We start from the raw sequence: 21403 nt of genomic DNA, 5'->3' as shown, positions 1-21403 counted from the left end.
ATGTGAGTTGCTGCTTATGTCATCATTTACATTATATGTATGATATTTGTACTTTTGTGAATCATTCCTATTGACATCCTTATTTGTGAATCATCCTTACCCATCAAAATCAGGAAGACAAAATTTGGTTGTCATTTTTGGCAGTCTGGCCTTTTGAGGGTGATCAACTTAGTTATAAAGATATTTTGCTGCTTGTTTCATTCTTCACCACATTTTTAATACTGTGTACATTAATATTAAAAGAAGACATTCACCTCTTGGCATTTTTGTTGGTTATTAGGTTGTGAGCATCTTTTTTTCTACTTCCAAATTGTGGAAGTTTCAGAAACCTTTTTCTGAACAACTCAGAAACCTTTAAGGTGATTCTTGTAATTCTAGTATTTGCTGTCAATTATTTCTGCAATAAGACATTTTTCGAGTGTTTTATTAGCTTGTGACTGATTCACTGCTTAGTAGTTATACTACCATGAGGGATTATTTAACCTCTATAAGCTTTTATTTGTAAAATGAAGATAATAATCTCTACCTCATAGCATAGTATGAGGACTAAATGAGATAATTCATGAGTACTTTTCACACAGTATCAACACATAGTAAGCGCTGAATAAATGTTAACTTGATATTGGTATAAGTACTGGGAATATACTATTCAACGAAGTTTTTTTTTAAGTTTTTATTTGAGAGAGAGTGAGCGAGAGAGAGAGCATGAGTGGGGTGGAGGGGCAGAGGGAGAGGGAGAAGTAGACTCCCCGCCGAGCAGGGAGCCCGACGAGGGGCTCAATCCCAGGACCTTGGGATCATGACCTGAGCCAAAGACAGATGCTTAACCAGCTGAGCCACCCAGATGCCCCTCAACAAATGTTTTAAATAATACTGCATGTTATGCAGTTGATGTCTATGATGTCTTGGGTTTTTGTTTTTAAATCGGAAAGTTCGAAGGAATTACGGGATCTCTTAAAAATATTCAGCTTCGGGGTACCTCGGTGGCTCAGTTGGTTAAGCGACTTCCTTCAGCTCAGGTCATGATCCTGGAGTCTCGGGATGGAGTCCTGCATTGGGCTCCCTGCTCAGTAGGGAGTCTGCTTCTCCCTCTGACTCTCTCCACTCTCATGCTCTCTTTCTCTCTCTACCTCATTCTCTCTCTCTCAAATAAATAAAATCTTTATAAAAAAATATTCAGCCTGGGGATTATGGAAGTTTGATTAAATAGCCTTGAAGTTTGCAGCCTGTTTTGAAGGGAGTCCTACAAACAAATAACAACAAAACTTTTCTCAATTCTTTACTAAAAAGCATCTATTTCTAGGGGCTCTCCTTGTTTTGTTATCATAGAGCTAATAGGCTGAGGACAAACCACTCAAAAAGAGAAAATGAAAATTATTCTTATAGATTTTCAATCTTAGAAGCATGAAAACTTTTGTGACATCATGCATGGTCCAGTCATTTCTAGTTGTATGGAAAAGCAGAAAGTTAACTAAAACCCATATTGCTCAGAAGAAGGGCTCTTTCTGAGACAAGATGATGAGATGACTCTTAAGCAGAATGTAGGCTGGGCAGATTCATTGAGAGTATATTTTGATAGTATCTTAAAACTCCCGTAAGGATATTACAAGTAAAGATTTGAATAATTTGAACTACTGCAATAGCAGGCAACATTTGTAATGCAAATCGATGTTAATTGCTTATGTAACATTTTCGTTCATTTTTCTAAAGAAAATACACATTTTTCCCCATCACTCACCCAAATGATTTGACAAGTGACATTAAAAACCTCAGACATCATGGTAAGAAGGTAGCGGTTTTTTTGTGTGTGATCCATTAACTAAACCTTGCTGGTGTAGTTTGTGCTACTTAAAGCTTATAGCACAACTTCAGATATGGTTGTCTTTTCTTTCGTCATTTCTTACCACCATCCTTCTGCTTGTTTGTGTTCTCCATTACCCCCACCCCCATTCCAGTTCAGTAAAACTAAGTTTGGAGTGAAAGGTCCTCAGTAAAGCTGGGGATTGTATAATCTGGGTGTGCTTATCTGGCCTTGAAAGTTGATGTACACATTGATGCAGCTTGGCTGGAGCCCTGTAAAACATGGGAGTTTCTTTCTGGTGAGTTTTTAGCTTGTCTGGAAGGTTCTCTCAGTGTTTGAATCTGGGAAATTCCTAAAGGGCCTCTTAGAGACCCCACCACTACCACCAATGTGAGCCCAAGACCCTGAAGATAGTTAATACTCTATGTGAATGATGGAGGATAGAGGGGTGGTGAAGGATTAACTCTATCTTAGAGGAATATGTAGAATCCTTTCCATCCCAACCAGGTACCTTCTTAGAAGCTTTTATTCTTGTGGTCTTTTCTCTAAATGGATAGTATCTACAGCCAGTTTACTTCAAGTTACTATTGAGGACATCTGGGTTGTATTGTCCTGTTCCTCATCAAAACCTCCATTCTTTTAATAGACTACTATTAACCTCTGTGGTCTCAGTCCTTCAACCTTGGGCATTGTTTCATATTTTCCAGGGATGGGTTATAGAAATTGGCAATAAAGTCAGTGTCATGTATCTTTAGTATTAGTAATATTTTTAAGTGACTTATTCTTTCAGTGACCTTTTAAAGTATATGCAGAGTCATGTGAATGTTTTTGGCAAAAAAGCAAACACTGGCTTAGATTTTTGTTAAGGGTAGATTATGGTTTGAACCACACACTTGGTGTAAGTTAGAATGTAATGATAGTTGATAGCTTGCTGAGGCACAGAATGTGCCAGGTACTGAAGGTCTGCTGTTATCTGTAATCCTCACAACAGCATTGAAAGGGAGGAACTGCTGGCCCTTTTTTATAGATAAGAAACTAAAGCTCAAGGAGGGCAAACTCACATAATTAGTAAATGAGGAAACTGGAATCTGAACCTAGGATCTGACTTTCCAAGTCCAAGATCTTTCTCCTATACCATGCTACCTTTTGAGACATACATATATTACCTTAAATCCCAGTTAGGCAAAGTATAAATAAGCAAACTTTTTTATTAGAATGGTATGCTTATTATTATGGTCCCATATGCATTCACTTGTAATGTAGTTGTTGTTAATCTAAGTATATTGATTTTCTGAGAAACACTTTTTGTTTTTTATTGTTGCATACATACAGCAAAGTGTACAAGTCCTAAGTGTACAGTGGGATGAATTTTTACAAATATATGTGCCTGTGTAACTAGTACTCTGATCAAGAGAAAATAACATTATTCGCATGCACCAGGCTCTTTTATACCCCCTTCCAGTCAATACTGTACCTGCTATAGGTACCCCTATTCTGAATTATCACCGTAGTTTAGTTTTGCCTGTTTTAGACTTCCCAGAAATGGAATCACACAATACATGTTTTGTGTGTATATATCTCGCTTCTTTCACACATCATGTCTGTGATAGCCATCCGTGTTGTTGCATAATAATAATTCATAATGTACCCCATTGTGTGTGTGTGTGTGTGTGTGTGTGTGTGTGTGTGTGTAATATGTATATATATATATACCATGATGCATTTTAACCATTCTGCTGATGGACGCTTGGGTTGTTTTAATTAAGAATAAAGTTGTCATGAACAGTCTTGTATATGCCTTCAGTGCATGTATGTACTCACTTTTGTGGAGTATGTACCTGGTACAGTTTTAGTATATACTGACAGTTTTCCAAATGTGTATTCTAGTTTACACTCAAACCATTAAAGTATGAGAACACCAGTTGTTCCATATTGTTGCCATTGGTAGCTATGATTAAAATTGTTTTGTTTTGTTTTAAAGATTTTATTTATTTATTTGACAGAGAGAGCGCCAGAGAGGGAGCACAAGCAGGGGGAGTGGGAGAGGGAGAAGCAGGCCTCCTGCCGAGCAGGGAGCCCGATGCAGGGCTCGATCCACCATGACCTGAGCCAGAGGCAGATGCTTAACGACTGAGCCACCCAGGCGCCCCTAAAATTGTTTTGTTTTAATTTTAGCTGTTCTGGTGGGTGTATAGTAGTGTCTTGCTGTGTTTTAATATGCATTTCCCTGACGACTTTTCATATGCTCACTGGCTCTTTGGATAATCTCTTTTGTGATTTACCTGTTCAGGTATTTTGGCCATTTTTCTATTGGGTTGTCTCACATCAATTTGTAGGAATTCTGTATATATTCTGGCTCGGAGTTCTTTGACAGTTATATGTACCACAGATTTCTTCTCCTAGGCAGTGGCTTGCCTTTTCACTCTCTTAATGTTGTTCTTTAGGTGACCGTAAGTTTTAAATATTCGTGAAGTCCAGTGTATCATTTTCTCTTTTATGATTACTGCTTTCTATGTCCTATTTAAAACACCTTGCCGCCCCTAAGGTCATGAAAATAATCTCTTAAGTTATCTTCTAGAAGGTTGATTGTTTTTACCTTTCACATTTAGGCCTACAGTCTGTCTGGAGCTGATTTTTGTGTGAGTTATTAGGTAGAATCAAAGATTGATTCCCCCTGTGTAAGTATTTACTTGATCCGGCACTGTTCAAAGAAAAGGCTTGTCCTTTCCCCCTCCACACTGCAATGGCATCTTTGTTATCACATGACATGTAGCTTTAAACCAGGTCTTGATACCTGGTAACTTAAGTGCTCCAACTTTCTTTCTTTTGGGAAACTATTATTAAATTGCCAGATAGTCTTAGGTGATAGTTAGCCCCATTCCTCCTTTTATTCCTCTGTGTTCCGAGGCCTACCTTTCCGCTTGACCCCAGAGCTTTCAACCTACAGACCTACCACCTCTTCTTTACCATGACCATTTCAGACCTGAGGCTAGAACTCCTTGAGCAGGTGCAACTTCTTTTCTTATGAGAGATTCATACTGAATCACTTCACCCATTGTATGCCTTGTTGCCCTGGCAGCTAATCTGGCACAGGACTCAGGGTTCCACTGCTGACTGCTACTAGGATTGTGGATTATTCCCTTGGCCCCTCTGTATTCGACTCCTATAATAGAATTACCAAACCCAAGATCCTTTGATTTTCGTGGTTTGTAGCCCTGAAGGTCGTGTTTGGCTTACATTTTTTTTTCCAAGATTTTATTTATTTGACAGAGAGAGACACAGCGAGAGGGGGAACACAAGCAGGGGGAGTGGGAGAGGGAGAAGCAGGCCTCCCGCTGAGCAGGGAGCCCCATGTGGAACTCGATCCCAGGACCCTGGGACCATGACCTGAGCCGAAGGCAGACGCTTAACGACTGAGCCACCCAGGCGCCCCTTGGCTTGCATTTTTATTTACTATTTTTCACTTATGTTGTCCCCTAGGCTCTGTATTTAGGGTGTGATTTCCCATGGACAGATCTCCAAAGTGCAGGAGGTCTACCATATTCTCTTATCTGCATGCTCTAACTAGCTTCAGGATACCCCATTTATTACCCAAGCACGAAAGCCCCATGTCTACTTTTTGTGTATACTATAGCTTGACTCTTTCCTGGATACCCCCATTACTTGTTTAAACAGTTACTTGTTTAAGAGGTCTTGGAATAAGCAGGCATAAAAATGGGAAGTTGAACATGCCCCTCCACACACACACACACACACACACACACACACACACGTACATGTGTGCATGCACTTGTTCAGATTATAAAGAAACTAGAAAACTGATTAGACCTCCTTGTGGTGTGGAGTAAGTAGTCCATTAAGAAGGATGAAGAAACATTTATTAAGGTTGCTATGTGCCAGGCACAGTGTTAAAGTAGCTCATCTATCCCTCTTTCCTGTTAAGTAGGAATAGCTATTTAAAGTCCATATTTTCTGTGTAAAAAAAAAAAGGATTTGTCATAGTCAAACTTAATAAGCTAATTCATCATACAAATACTTCAATTAACAAATAGTACTTCAACTAACAGAGTTTACTGAGTTGGAAAATTCTGGGAAGTTTCAAGCCTCCTCCACACTGGCTGGTTGGCATTCTTACTGAAACTTGAGAGTAGCGTTCTCTTAGATTTTTGAAGGATGAATTGGACCAAAGCCAAAACCTGCTGAAGGGGCATATGTAGCCCGAGTTCTTCCCATCAGTAGGTGACACAGTTTTGAGAAAGAAGGAAATGTTCATAGTCTGGGAGGCTGACAGAGCTTGTTGCATCAAGAAGGAGAAAGAAAGAGTACTTTTTCAAGATGTGACAAGAACTATTTTCTGTGTTGTTGGTTTGATTACAAAGTTTCTGATTCAGATTGGTATTTCCTTAACATCTGAGTTTGAAATAAGCCTGAACCAAGTAAAATATTTCATTTTTCAAACAATGAAAAGTTTTAGGAAAAACAGTAGGTTAATCATGAAGAGATTCTACCAATAAACATCACAGGTGGTTCTTTAAAAAAGTAAAGTATTATGGGGGCACCTGGGTGGCTCAGTCAGTTAAGCGTCTGCCTTTGGCTGAGGTCACGATCCCAGGGTCCTGGGATCAAGTCCCACATCTCACATCGGGCTCCTTGCTCAATGGGAAGTCAGCTTCTCCCTCTGCCTGCCATTCCCCCTGCTTGTGCGCTCGTGTGCTCTCTCTCTCTCTCTGACAAATAAGTAAAACCTTAAAAAAAAAAAAAAAAGTATTACGGAAGGTAAAATGGTACAGCACTCTGAAAAATAGTTTGGTAGGTTTTTACAAAACTAAACTTGTACTTACCATAGAACCCAGTAATCACACTTTTGGGCATTTATCCCAGAAAATAAGAACTTAGGTTAACACAAAAACCTGTACATAACTGTTGTTAGCATCTTTAATATGTATACTATTTAAATATGCTACTGGTACATATATTATTAATGTAGTTTATGTACTACTTATAATAATAAAATATAGGAGGGGCGCCTGGGTGGCTCAGTTGTTGGACGTCTGCCTTTGGCTCAGGTCATGATCCCAGGGTCCGGGGATCAAGAGTCCCACATCGGGCTCCCTGCTTAGCCGGAAGCCTGCTTCTCCCTCTCTCACTTCCCCTGCTTGTGTTCCTGCTCTTGCTATCTCTCTCTGTCAAATAAATAAATAAAATCTTTGAAAAAATAAAATATAGAACTAACCCATATGTCATTCAGTCGATGAGTAGTTGAACAAACTGGTATATCTGTACTAAAGAATACTACTTAGCAATGAAAATAATTGACCTACTGATACATTCAATAAACAGGATGGACCTTAAGGGCATTATACTTAGTGAAAAAGTCACCTTCAAGAGGTTATATACTATATAATTATATAACACTTTTGAAATGACAAAACTATGGAGACAGAACACAGATCAGTGGTTTCCCAGGGATGAGGTGTGGGGGAGGGAGCAGTTCTGTATCTTGATAGTTGGGTAGTTACACCGATGTGTACATGGGATAAAATTGAACAGAACTACACACAAATACAGGTGGATGCAAGTTTTTTTGTTTTGTTTTGGTTTTGTTTTTTATAAAGGTGAGGACTGAAGAAGGTCTGTAGTCTAGTTAATAGTAGTACTGTGCCAACATGGTCAATTTCCAGGTTTGCTATTGTACTAGAACTGTGTGAGATTCACTGTTAGGGCTAGGTGAAGGGTGTGCAAGTGTCTACTATTTTTACAACTTTATATTAACCTATTATTGTTTCAAAACAAAAAGTTAAAAAAAATAAGGTATGCTGTACACCTATGTTCATAGCAGCATTATTCACGATGGCCGAAAGGTAGAAGCAACCCAGCAATCTGCCAACAGATGATAGTATATACATACAATGGAATAATATTCAGCCTTGAAAAGGATGAATTCTGACACATGGTACACAAAATGCATGAACCTTGAGGACATTATGCTAAGTGAAGTAAGCCAGTCACAGAAGGACAACTGTGTAATTCCACTTATATGGGGTACCTAGAGTGGTCCAGTTCAGGAGACAAAATAGAATGCTGGTTGCAGGAGCTGGGAGGAGGGAGAATGGGGAGTTACTGTTTAATGAATACAAAAAACGAGGCCACCTGGGTGGTTCAGTTGGTTAAGCATCTGACTCTTGGTTTCAGCTCAGTCATGATCTCATGGTCATGGAATCAAGCCCCACGTCGGTCTCCATGCTCAGTGCAGAGTTTGCTTCTCTCTCTCGCTCTTTCAAATAAATAAAAAATAAAATCTCTTTAAAAAATGAGTACAGAAAACATTTTAATATTTTGGAAGATAAAAAGTTCTAAAGATGGGTGGTGGTGATGGTTGCACAACAGTTTGAATGTACTTAATGCCACTGAACTGTACACTTAAAAATGATTAGTAAATTTTTTTATATTTTTAAATAGTAAATTTTATATATATTTTGCCATAGTTTTTTTTTAAAGGAAGTTGAGGATTTTTTTTTTAATTTTATTTATTTGAGAGAGAGAGCACATGAGAGGGGGAAGGGTCAGAGGGAGAAATTTGCCAGTTTTTTAAAATAAGATACAATATAAGTAACACATTTATTATACAATGTGCACATTTAAATGCAAGCATAAATCTCCTTGAATGCTTTTAATTTTTTCATTTTCATTTTGAGATGATCACAAACATAGAAAAAGTTGCAAGTTCAGTAAAATTAGTCTTTTTCCAGAATAATTTGAGACTGTTGCCAACCTGATGTCCCATCTCTCCCAAGTATGTTAGGGTGCATTTCCAACAACCAAAGACATTCTCTTACATAACCACAATACTACCCTCAAAATCAAGAAATTAGGGGCACCTGGGTGGCTCAGTCGTTAAGGGTCTGCCTTTGGCTTGGGTCATGGTCCCCAGGTCCTGGGATCGAGCCCCGCATCAGGCTCTCTGCTCAGCGGGAAGCCTGCTTCTCCCTCTCCCACTCCCCCTGCTTGTGTTCCCTCTCTCACTGTCAAATAAATAAATAAAATATTTTTAAAAAATCAAGAAATTAGCATCAACACATTGCTCCTTGGACTTCATTCAGGTTTCACAGTAGTCCCAATAATGACCTGTATAGAAGGGGAAGCCAGTTCAAAATCAGGTGTTGAATTTACTGGTCATGTCTCTTTAGTCATCTTCAGTTTGGAAGAATTCTTAAGTTTTTCCTTAACTTTCATGACATTGATACTTTTGAAGATTACAGGCCAGTTTCTAAACTAACTCTCAATTTGAATTTGTCTGAAGTTTCATGAATAGATTCAGGTTGTGTATTTTGGGCAGGAATATTCCAGGAGTGATCCTGTGTTATTGTTGCATCTTGTCAGGTGATACATGATTTCAGTATTCCCATTACTAATGATGTTCACTTTGATCATTTGATGAAGTGTCAGCCTCCACCACTGTAAAGTTACATTTTTTTCCTTTGTAATTGAGTATGTTGTGGGGAGATATTTTGAAACTGCAGTATCTTAAATGTTCGTATCTGAGGACTGATAGTTGATTCTTTTATTCAGTGGATTATAATCCAGTATTATCTTTATTTTGATGCTCAAGTTGTCACTGATTTTACCACCAAGAATCCCTTCAGGCTGGCTTTTGTGTCCTTTTGATATGTTGCCAACATTATGAATGCTTTTAAATTAAAAAAAAGGGGAGAATCATGATATTAATAGCTACATAGTATCCTATTGGAAGGACAAAGCATGATTTGCTTAAATAATCCCTTTGGAGCATTTTGTTTTACTTTTAAGGAAAAAAAAAACAGTTTGTATAGTATAGCCAGATTGCCTTCTGGAAGCCTTCTAACAATTTACACACCCACCAGCAGTATGTGTGTGCAAATGTCCTTTTCTCCACATACTCATTAACAATCAGAGTACTTTTAAAAATAGGAACTTCATAATCACAGGAAAACTGTTAGAGGTCAAATTACCCTGTATACCTAAGCATTGGAAGGGGTTATCAGGACTCTGGACAAAGGAGGAAAATAGGGTTTATATGTAACTTTTACTGTTATTTTTCTTTTCTCTTTAAATCAGAAAAGTTATCTCAGAAGTAAAGCCATCATTTTCTTCTTTATGATGCTGATTTTGTAAGGAAGGCAGTTTAAAATAGATACATTGCAATGGAGTCTTTTTCTTTTGATTTTTTCAATTTCTTTCAAATAACTCTCAGTGACTGTCCAGTCACTGACCTCAAAGAACCTTTTCAAAATTCTGAAGCCATTCTCTACTAACCAGCTGTATGACCTTTGGGAAAGTTGCTTACCAATAGGCCTCATTTTCCTCATGTCTAATTAAATTAAGTGGTTTCTAATGTACCTTCTCCCTATAGCTGGAAGATCTTATGAATTTTTATTCTGAGAGTTGGGAGAAAGTGGTTGTTTTGTTTTGTTTTGTTTTGAATTTACAAAACTGGTTGAATTTTGTAGTAAAATATTTTCTTCATGTATCTAATTTTGCATGTATCTAATTTTTGTGAATTACAGGGAATATTCCTTGGGCTTCAGTTCATTGAAAGTATCAATTTATGGACTGGTTTTATTCTAGGACTTTTGTTGTTAATTCTCCCTTTGCTTTTAATGTAAATCTGTCTTGTGGCCCTTTTAACTTTTTATTACAAAGGAACGGGATAACCCAGACATAGATTCCACTTAAGAGTTAAATGTATATAGAAAGAAGATATCATAAACTAATGGGTATGGGAAGGATTATTCAGTAAATGGGATTATGATAATTGCTTGGCTATTTAGAAAAAAAAATTGCTTAGACCTTTGCCTTAGATCATATACCAAAATAAATTCTAGATGTATTAAAAACAAAATGCAGCAACAGATGAATCACTGAACATTACATCAGAAACTAATGATGTACTATTTGTTGGCTAATTGAATTTAAATTAAAAGAAAACTAAAAGAAAAAAAGTGAATACTTATTAAATCTCAAGCTTATATGAAAGTAAAATAATGAAAATACTAATGAAAAGTTGATCGATTTGTCCCTTTAAAAATTAACTTTGGAAAACAGTTTGTCAGTTTCTTATAAAGTTAAACTTACACTTACTGTAACCCAGCATTTGCACTCCTGAGAATTTATCTTAGAGAATTAAAAACTCACAGTCAGATAACAGTCTGTACATAAATATTCATAGCAGCTATATTTGTAATTATTTGTGATTAGAAATAATCCAAATGTCCTGCATTGTGTGAACAGAGAAACAAACTGTGGTGCAGCTATACAACGGTGGACTACTTGGCAATAAAAAAGAATGACTTCTTGGACATGCAACAACATGGATGGATCTCAGGGGCATTAAGGGCAGTGAAAAAAGAAAACTTCAAAGAATTACATATTGTATAATTCCATGTACATAATACTTGTGAAGTAGCAAAATTATAATGATGGAGAATAGATCAGTGGCTGGCAGGAGTTAGGGCTTCAGGGAGGGTATGAATATTGAGAGGTAACACAAGGGAGTTTCTTTATATTGATGAATATTATTGAACTATTTTACAGCAGTTCTTATCCCAATTATAGTGGTGGTTATTTGAATCTAATCTGCACATGTGATAAAATTTCATAGAACCACATACACAAAACTGGTGAAATCTGAATAAGGTCTGTAGCTGAGTTAATAGTGTTTTACTGATGTCAGTTTTCTGGTTTGGTCCTGTACTATCATTATTTACCGTACTATCATTGTGGGAAATTGGGTGGGATATACATGAGAACTCTGTATTGTTTTTGCAACTTCCTTTCAGTTTTCTGGTTTGGTCATGTGCTGTCATTATTTACTATACTGTCATTGTGGGAAATTGGGTGGGATATACACGAGAACTGTGTATTGTTTTTGCAACTTCCTTTAAGTCAGAAATGATTTTAGTATTGAAAGTTATAAAAAAAATTGACTTAAATAAACTGGGATACATCTAGACGATGGAATATTATTCAGCGCTAAAAAGAAATGAGCTGTCAACCATGAAAAGACATGGAGGAGGCTTAGATGCATGTTACTAAGTGAAAGAACCAGTCATACAGTATGTTCAGGCTGTATACAATGTGACATACTGTACGATTCCAACTATATGATATTCCAAAAAAGGCACAACTATGGAGACAGTAAAAAGATCAGTGGTTGCCAGGGGCAGGGGAGAGGGAGAGATGAATGGGTGGAACAGAGGATTTTTAGGACATTGAAATTACTCTGTGTGATACTGTAATGGTGGATACATATTTATGCATTTGTCCTAACCCATAGAATGTGCAACACCAAGAACAAACCCTAATATGAACTATGGACTTTGGGTGATAATGATGTGTGTCAATGTAGGTTCATCAGTTGTAACAAATACACCACTCTGTAGGATGTTCATAATAGAGGAGGCTATGCATAAATAGGGGTGGGGAATATATAGGAATTCACTGTACCTTCTGCTCAATTTTGCAGTGAACCTAAAACTGCTCTAAAACAACTGCTCTAAAAAGTCTATTTAAAAAAAATTAACTTGGGTTAGAAATAAAATTGAAAAGCAAAGTGAGGAATATATTTGTAGCAATTATTAGAGATAAAATTTTCATGTCTTATTTATAAAGAAGTCATACAAATCCATAAGGCAGGACCCGAATCCTCAATGGACTGGAAAGAGAACTTAAGAGAACAAGCAAGTTCCCCGAGAGGGAATTTTGTAGATATACTTTTGTGTTTATTCCAACTTTTTTGGAAACCTCAAATTCAGTAATGTAATGCCAGTGTTCTTGGAAACATGCACTAGAAGAATTTTTTTTTCTTTTGCCATTAGAGCTGTGTAAGGTAATCTCACCTAAGGGAAAAATAATTTAAAAGATACAAAACAGAGCACTGTGAATTTGCATTGTTTTGAAATAGCTTTGAGAGAATTTTGAAAGACATTATATGTAATCTGTCCCCTCCAAAAAAAAAAAAAAATCTGTTCTCTTTTTTTTTTTCAGGTGTAAATTAATTATTTGAAAGCAATTGAGCAATGGAGCCAGACATCATTCGAATGTACTCTTCATCCCCACCACCACTAGATAATGGAGCCGAGGATGATGATGATGATGAATTTGGGGAATTTGGTGGGTTTTCAGAAGTTACCCCTTCTGGTGTAGGGTTTGTTGATTTTGATACACCAGATTATACTCATCCCAAGGAAGAATTTGTTCCTTCAAACCATTTTATGCCAATTCATGATTTCTCAGAAAATGTAGATAGCCTTACTAGCTTTAAGTCCATTAAAAATGGTAATGATAAAGACATCACAGCTGAACTTTCTTCTCCTATAAAAGGACAGTCTGATGTTTTACTTTCTACCACCAGCAAAGAAATAATTTCATCTAAAACTTTAGATACTTCCACTGATGACATAGAAAGTCCCAGAGATTTAAATACTATAGTGAAGCAAAGACAGAATGTTGGAACACCTGAAAGTTTCTCTCCAGGAGATTTTAGAACTGATATGAATGTTGTTCATCAGAACAGGCAGTTAGAAAGCTGCAATGGTGAAAAGCCTCCTTGTCTGGAGATTCTGACAAATGGGTTTGCAGTACTGGAAACTGTAAATCCTCAGGGAACAGATGATCTGGACACTGTAGCCAATTCGAAAGGAAGAAAGCCTCTTAACACTCATAGTACTGAGTATAACTTAGACTGTGCACCTAGTCCTGCTGAGGAATTTGCAGATTTTGCCACATTTTCCAAAAAGGAAAGAATACAACTAGAAGAAATAGGATGTGAAGTTTTAAATGATAGAGAAGCATTAACCATTCAGGAAAACAATAAAATTAATAGAGTCAGTGAACTGAATTCTGTAAAAGCAGTGTCTTTGGGTAGAAGTTTTGATGATAAAGTAGACATGGATGGAGAGGATCAGGTTTGTGTTTCAGAAATAAGCATAATGAGTACCAGAGGTTTCAGTACTGAAAAACAAGGCCTTCCAACATTGCAACAGGATGAATTTTTAAAATCCAGTGTTCAATCAAAGCCTTGGAGTTTGGCAGCCTCAGCTGATAATTCAGAAGCCAGTATGAGAGAAGAGTGTAAAACTGAGGAACAACTTGATTTGTTTACTTCGAAGTGTGCTGACCTATGTATGGATTCTCTTAACACTTCTGATGCTGATGATGAAGTTGCTTCTTCCAAAGAAGAAAGTAGAAGGTTCACTTATTCCCAAAGCCCCAGCATTGATCCTACAGAAGAAAATGTTCTGGATGATTCTCTAAGTGTAAAAAATGGTGATAGTAGCACCGACTTTGTGACTTGCAATGATACTAACGAGGATGAGTTTGGTGACTTTGGCACAGCCAGTGGCACAACCCCACCCTTTGTTACTGGCACTCAAGATTCAATGAGCGATACCACTTTTGAAGAGTCCTCAGAGCACTTTCCACATTTTAGTGAGCCAGGTGATGACTTTGGAGAATTTGGGGATACAAATGCTGTTTCTTGCCAAGATGAAATTATATTTACTGAGTCTGACCTAAAACAGACTTCTGATACTTTATCAGAGGAATGTAAGTTGGGAGGAAAGTCTACTGGGACAGGCACTGATCCTGTTTCAAAATTGGAAATTGGGCAAGAAGGTGAATTTGGAGATTTCGATTCTGTGCCAAATATTCAAGATGGCTGCAGTGCTTTTCAAGACTCCGATGATTTTGCGGACTTCAGTTCAGCTGGGCCTAGCCAAGTTGGGGATTGGAATGCTTTTGAGGATGGACAGAAAGATAGTTGCTCTTGGGCTGCTTTTGGAGACCAGCAGGCTACTGAATCTCACCATCGAAAGGAAGCCTGGCAGTCACATAGGACAGATGAAAAGATTGATACTCCAGGAACCCCCAAAATGCACAGTGTCCCTTCAGCAACTTCCAGAGGAGCAGTTGCTGGTGGCCATTTACAGGAAACAGCCACTTCAGTTCAGGTATTTACTGATTTTCTCTATTTTGTATGATATATTAATTGCTGTGGAGGCTTTACAGAAAGTATTTTTAGATTGGGTACCTGTTGAAGGAGTCTCTTATGATACATAATGCTTGCTTGATTTGTAGATCGGTTAAATTTTTCACAACCCTTTGGTGGTAAACTTTAAATAGACGGTTCTATAAGAAGTAATGCTTGGTAATAAGCTTTTTCTTTATCTCAGTGAATTTAGTATTTACAGAAATTCATCAGCTTGGTTTTTTTGATTAACATAAATACCACTTATGTCCAAATTCATTAACTAGCTAATTAACTATCCAATGAATCCTTCAGTTTTTACCTTTACAGTGATTTTTAGAAGAAGGTTAGGGGCACCTGGGTGGCTCAGTCATTAAGGGTCTGCCTTCAGCTCAGGTCATGATCCCAGGGTCCTGGAATCGAGCCCCACATCGGGCTCCCTGCTCAGCGGGAAGCCTGCTTCTCCTTCTCCCACTCCCCCTGCTTGTGTTCCCTCTCTTGCTGTGTCTCTCTCTGTCAAATAAATAAATAAAATCTTTAAAAAAATAAAATAAACTTAAAAAAAGCAGGCTAAACTGAGATATAGAAGATTTTTTTTTTTAAGTTTCAGAAATAATGTCTCTTAATTTTGCCCACCAAAAGACCTAGGAAATTGAAGTACAGTTTTTGTTTCTGTTTTTTTTTAAAGATTTATTTATTTATGTGAGAGAGAGCCCATGCATGTACATGAGCTGGGGGAGGGGCAGAGGAAGAGGGAGAGAGAAAGAGAAAGAACCCTCAAACAGACTCCCTGCAGAACCCGTCGATGGAGGGGCTTGATCCCAGGACCCTGAGATCACAACCTGTGCCGAAATCAAGAAGCCAACTGCTTAACCAACTGAGCCACCCAGGTGCCCCTGAAGTACAGTTTTGAGTGCAGGAGAGAGCAAGCAGAATTTGAAACCTCAGCCTCTGCTGAAGGCTGTAGGGAATTGAAGGATAGAGAATTTGAACAAAGTGGATTTGGACTTCATAATTTGACAGCAACTAAAGACCTGGGATGAGAGTATGAGAAAAATTAAGGGTTAGACCTAGAACAAGAAACAGTCATAGGTTGACTTACTATGGCTGTATTTATTTGCTTATAATTTCCTGCAAACGTACATTTATGTTTACACTTCTTGGGGATTAGGTGTGTCGGGGAAAATATTTTTACCCCCCAGCGCCTGTACTTTATCCTTTTCTGTTCCAGACTATTTCAGAGAAGATTCACTAAGATTTATTTTGACCTAACATAGCTCCTAGAGATGCAGTTTGATATCCAGGTTGTTCCGCAATCCTGAGTTATACCCTGTGTTAAACCTAACCTTTCTTCAACCCCAGAAGTGTTGAAGAGCACTCCCTAGAAAATCACTGCTTTGTAGTGACAATTGATATAGGGAACACTTGTCTCACCAGCTTCTTTTAAAGATACTAAGAACAAGATCAGAATCTGCAAATTCTTCCAGTTATCTTTTGCTAAGCAAACCATTTTCAATTAGAAGTATTTCCAAAGTCTGAGTGTTAATTGAAATGGTTATACATCATTACTTTGATACATGAAGATATTATTATGGTATTACCAGGTGGTGGAAACACCTAATCACTTTTCATTTGACTTTGAGCATTTGAATAGTTTAATTTGCTAATTCAGTTATTATACAATTTGGCTAATGCGTATTATTCCTGTTGATTAATTTATTATTGAAGTAGAAGGTTTCCATTTTAAACAAAGAGTAAACTAATTATATAATACAAAGCCAAGACTGTTGATTTTGACCTAATCCTTTCCTATTTAGTTTCATCTTACTGTAAAGTGACACTGGTATTGAATAATCTTTATAGCCCTAGAGCTTGTAACATCATGAGATAATGAATTTTTTAAAGTATGACCACTTCAAAAAGGAAATTTTGCATTACACAAGTTGATTGAAGTTATTTATAACTTGACAACTGGAGATAAGAGGTAATAAAGTATATAAGCTTTATATAATCTTAAAAATCTGAGTTTGAAACTGAGGGTTCTAGAGGGTAGGGGGGTGGGGGGATGGGTTAGCCTGGTGATGGGTATTGAGGAGGGCACGTTTTGCATGGTGCACTGGGTGTTATGAACAAACAATGAATCATGGAACACTGCATCAAAAACTAATGATGTAATATATGGTGATTAACATAACAATAAAAAACTAAAAAAAAAATCTGAGTTTGAATCTTGACTCAACCTCTTATATAGCTTTTTGGATAAGTTACTTCTGAGCTCAGTTGTTTGTAAAAAAAAGAAAAGAGAGAGAGAGATAATATCCACTTCAAGGGACTTTTGTGAAGATAAAATGACAGTAAATTTTAAAGTGAATGAAAAAAATCCACTGAAAAGTAAAAATTTTGTAGTATGATTCTATTTTATAAAGATAGAGCAAAAACTGTGTAGATATGGCAAGATACATTTAAGACTTCCTGAGATTTGTTTGGCTCGGTCCTCAGACTCTTATTTTTGCTGAATAGGTTTGGAAAATGATGGATTTTGGAAAGGAGAAATTGTTGGAAGGGGCTGGAAGTTAAGTTTAGAAGGAAGTTGAGGTGGGGAAATGGGTAAGCCCTGCTGAGTAAATGACTGAATTGGAAGTGATTTTCATTCTTATCCTGCTGTTGTGAAGGCAACGTGTGGCCTGCAGTTTCTTCCTTTTCCAGAAGTCCCCTAGGAGAGGATTAGATTTACTGGTATTTTTCCTAAAATATTTCTCCTACTTGCTACAGTGTTGAGGACAGCACAGAAATCCTCACATACTAAGGACAGTGAACATTGAGTTTTTTTTTTTTTAATTTGAGCACACACAAGTGTGGGGAGGGGCAGAGGGAAAGGGGGGGAGAGAGAGAGAGAGAGAGACAGACTCTCTGCTGAGTGCAGAGCCTGACGTGGCACTCCTGAGCTGAAATCAAGAGTTGGATACCTAGGGCGCCTGGGTGGCTCAGTTGGTTAAGCGACTGCCTTCGGCTCAGGTCGTGATCCTGGAGTCCCGGGATCGAGTCCCGCATCCGGCTCCCTGCTCAGCAGGGAGTCTGCTTCTCCCTCTGACCCTCCTCCCTCTCATGCTTTCTCTCTATCATTCTCTCTCTCTCTCTCTCTCTCAATAAATAAAAATCTTAAAAAAAAAAAGAAAACCTTTATTTCAAAAGAAAATCCTTAAAAAAAAAAAAAAGAGTTGGATACCTAACCAGCTGAGCTACCCAGGAGCCCCAAATGACAGTGAACATTAGGTTTTTAATGGTAAAATTTAGAATGATTTATTCCTCTTGAATCTTAACTGGATGCAACAATTCTGCCCTGAACAGAGTGCAGTGCCTTTAAGTCATTTTGTCCAAATTCTGCTTTGACAGAATGTTGTGAGTCTTTAGAATTCATAGCTCAGTTAATTCAATTAAGCAAACACGGGGAGCAATTCTTTGTTTTGAGAAATGAAACAAATGGTGCAGTTGTCATTTCAAATTTCTAATTTTCACTGTGACATTGTCTGGGTCCCTATTTTTTAGTACTTTCCTTTTTTCAGGCTACCAAAAAGATCTTAATATTTTAATAAAATATATCTTCCTTGGGTCAAGAGACAGTCAGTTGTTACAACTTTATTGTAATAATTTATTACTTAGGGAAAAGTCAACCAAGAAGACATCTTTCAAATTTATAAAATGTTCTTAGTCAAACTAATTCTCAAATGTGGGTCTAGTGAAACTCAGAGGTTCAAGCCTTGATGTAAAAGCCATACATGACCATTTATTAAGAAATATTCTTCCCTTTCAGTGAATATTTTTTTCTGAGAACCCAGAGCTCGGGGCGCATGGGTGGCTCAGTCGTTAAGCGTCTGCCTTCAGCTCAGGTCGTGGTCCCGGGGTTCTGGGATCGAGCCCCGCATCAGTCTCCCTGCTTGGCGGGAAGCCTGCTTCTCCCTCTCCCACTCCCCCTGCTTGTGTTTCCTCTCTCGCTGTGTCTCTCTTTGTCAAATAAATAAAATCTTTAAAAAAAAAAAAAGAACTCAGAGCTCAATATATTTCATTTTCTTGTTAACATTCTTATAAATGGCAGAAATCGAGTAGTGGTATTTCTGTTGTACAAATTGGAAAAGAGGTCCAGACTGTTCTTTGCTTTTTGGGCTAAGGTTCAAAGCAAAATGATAATAACAAAAAAAATCCTCCTTACTTTCAAAGCAGTCCTTTTTTCCAGATTTCTTTATTTCTTTCTTTTTTTAACCTCTTAATATTCCGGAAAGGAAATTTGATTGAAATAACCAAGATTACTTTTTTCTTAGGTATATGGTAGAGGAGGTTAATATTGTAAGTACTCAGCTTTTATAAAATTTTTTAAATATTACTGTGGATGTTATTTGAGAATTTAGGTAATTGGTAAGTAATCTCTTTATATTAACTGACTATAGAAAAGGAAGCTATGAGTAATTTTTTCTTATTAGCCATCTACTTGATAATGCTGCTGGGGAAGTGTTACTAGATGAAGATTGGTTTTGAGAGCCTTAAAAATTAAGAGTATCACAAAGAGAAAAAGGAAGAGAATTATGAATACTTTGGCCTATTTTTACTTTTAAATTAAATTTTGATTTGTTCACCAGAAAGTCAGCATTCTCAAACTGACTCTAACAAACCCCACATTTTCACCTTTGTTTATTTAATCATCTGCCTAAGATTTGTGCAAGTTTTCCTTTCTGTGGATGAACACCTGAACTTATTGAAAACAGAAGTAAGCAACCAAATAAAGAAATTAAGTGGTCAAAAGATACAGACTTCCAGTTATAAAATAAATAAGTCCTGGAGATGTAATGTATAGCATGGTGACTATAGTTAATAATACTATATTGTATATTTGAAAATCTCTAAGAAAATAGATCTTAAAAGTTCTCATCACAAGAAATGAAAAATTTGTAACTATGTGTGGTGATGGCTGTTAACTAGACTTATTGTGGTGTCATTTTGCAATATATACATATCAGATCATTATGTTGTACACCTGAAACTAATATAATGTATGTCAATTATATCTCAATTTTTTTTTAAAGAAATTAAGATTTTGGCCTTATAGCTCTTTGCTTACTTGAAGTATGTGCATAGCAGTTTCTTTTATTTTTCCCTTGGGAAATTCTGGTCTTTAATTCCAAAATAGGTAGAAGTACTTTATTAGATTTATCCACAATGTGCAGAAGGGCCAAACCATCTTTTTAAAACATGGGGAATATTACAGTTGGTCACTCTTCTTACATAATAGCTTGAAATTGGGAATTGATAAAGTGTACAATTGTAGATCGTACTTGATATCTTACTTAATATTTAATGGTGGCAAGGTATAAGGTAACCTTTTAAATGGAAGATTAAATTACCCAGTGGATTTTATATTTTTTCTAAACTTGCACTTAAGAGCAAGACCTAATGCTATCAATGTTAAAACTATTAACATTAATCAACTTTTGTTCCAAAGGAAGAAAAGAAAACTAACTAGAAATATGTTGAAGGAACTTTAGAAATTACCTTAAATACAAGATACTTCCAAGAAGATAATGCATTTGAGTGGCCTAAGAACCAGAGTCTAGGATCCTGGGTGCTGGTCTTACACACCCCTTTGGAAAACTGAATGAGATTTTCAATACACTTTTTATACTCCAGTATAGTTATTTATAAAATAGAGATATATTAAGGTTTTCCAGAGAAACAGAACCAGGAGGAGGGAGGGAGGGAGGGCTTGGGAGATGGGGGGTGGGGGTAGAAAGAGAGACTTATTATAAGGGATTGGCTCAGGTCTTTATGGAGGCAGATAAGTCCCAAATACAGTCCTAAAGCTGTCTTCAGTTGATTGGGTGAGGCCCACCATATTCGAGAAGACAGTCTGCTTTACCCAGTCTACCAGTTCAAACGTTAAACTCATCCAGAACCACCTGCACACATATACCCAGAACAACGTTTGACCAGTCATCCGGGCACTTCATGGCCCAGTCAAGTTGACACATAAAATTAACCATCAGAACAGGAAGCGCCATTTGTCCCTGTATAGCTTTCAAGATTTGGGAGAGACTTGTAGCCTGTTTGTGACTGTAGCCTACCAATTGGGAAACTCTGCATTCGATAATATGATTTGTTTGCATCAGTGGGTGAAATGAAATGGCTGCTTATATACCTCCTACCCTAAACACGGAGATATGACAGAACTCAGAATGAGAGTGAATTCATACATGATGCTTTGCCCTTATTGATGAATTAAAACCATTGGATAGTTGATCATTTGTGCTTTCCCAGAAATCATACCAGTTTTGAAAAAATAATTATTATTATAGAGACATTCAAGGTAATAAAGGACCCTGATAGGAAAACAAATATATGAGAAGTGAGAAAATTGGGAAAGATAAAAGCCAGTGTATCTTTGAGAGTAATGTAGCCAGGGCCACATATGACTTTTATGTGTCTTACCCATAAAAGATATTTAAAATTCTATTTTATAACTTGGTATAAAGATGAGTTTGTTAAAATTAGCCCTTAAAACATTTTCATGAATCCCAGGGGCGCCTGGGTGGCTCAGTCATTAAGGGTCTGCC

At 37.1% G+C, this 21403-nt stretch overlaps 1 protein-coding gene across 6 annotated transcripts in view; it reads left to right on the top strand.

Annotated features, from left to right (window-relative positions):
• AFTPH (aftiphilin) overlaps nucleotides 1-21403 on the top strand; it is a 67433-nt gene that overhangs the window by 14728 nt on the left and 31302 nt on the right. For all 6 annotated transcript variants that reach the window (XR_012379805.1, XM_025868585.2, XM_025868586.2 and 3 more), the window contains one exon: nucleotides 12824-14787. Coding sequence is in view for 5 of the 6 variants with exons in the window: in XM_025868585.2 (XP_025724370.1) it covers nucleotides 12856-14787 (1932 nt within the window). In the remaining variant the exon portion in view is untranslated. The remainder of the gene's footprint in view (nucleotides 1-12823; nucleotides 14788-21403) is intronic.

The sequence above is a fragment of the Callorhinus ursinus genome, unplaced genomic scaffold (assembly GCF_003265705.2).
Source record: "Callorhinus ursinus isolate GAN/ISIS: 27379988/994484 unplaced genomic scaffold, GSC_fseal_2.0 scaffold10, whole genome shotgun sequence".
Lineage (NCBI taxonomy): Eukaryota > Metazoa > Chordata > Mammalia > Carnivora > Otariidae > Callorhinus > Callorhinus ursinus.
The sequence above is the reverse complement of the archived record's forward strand: the minus strand, read 5'-3'. Positions and strand labels throughout refer to the sequence as shown.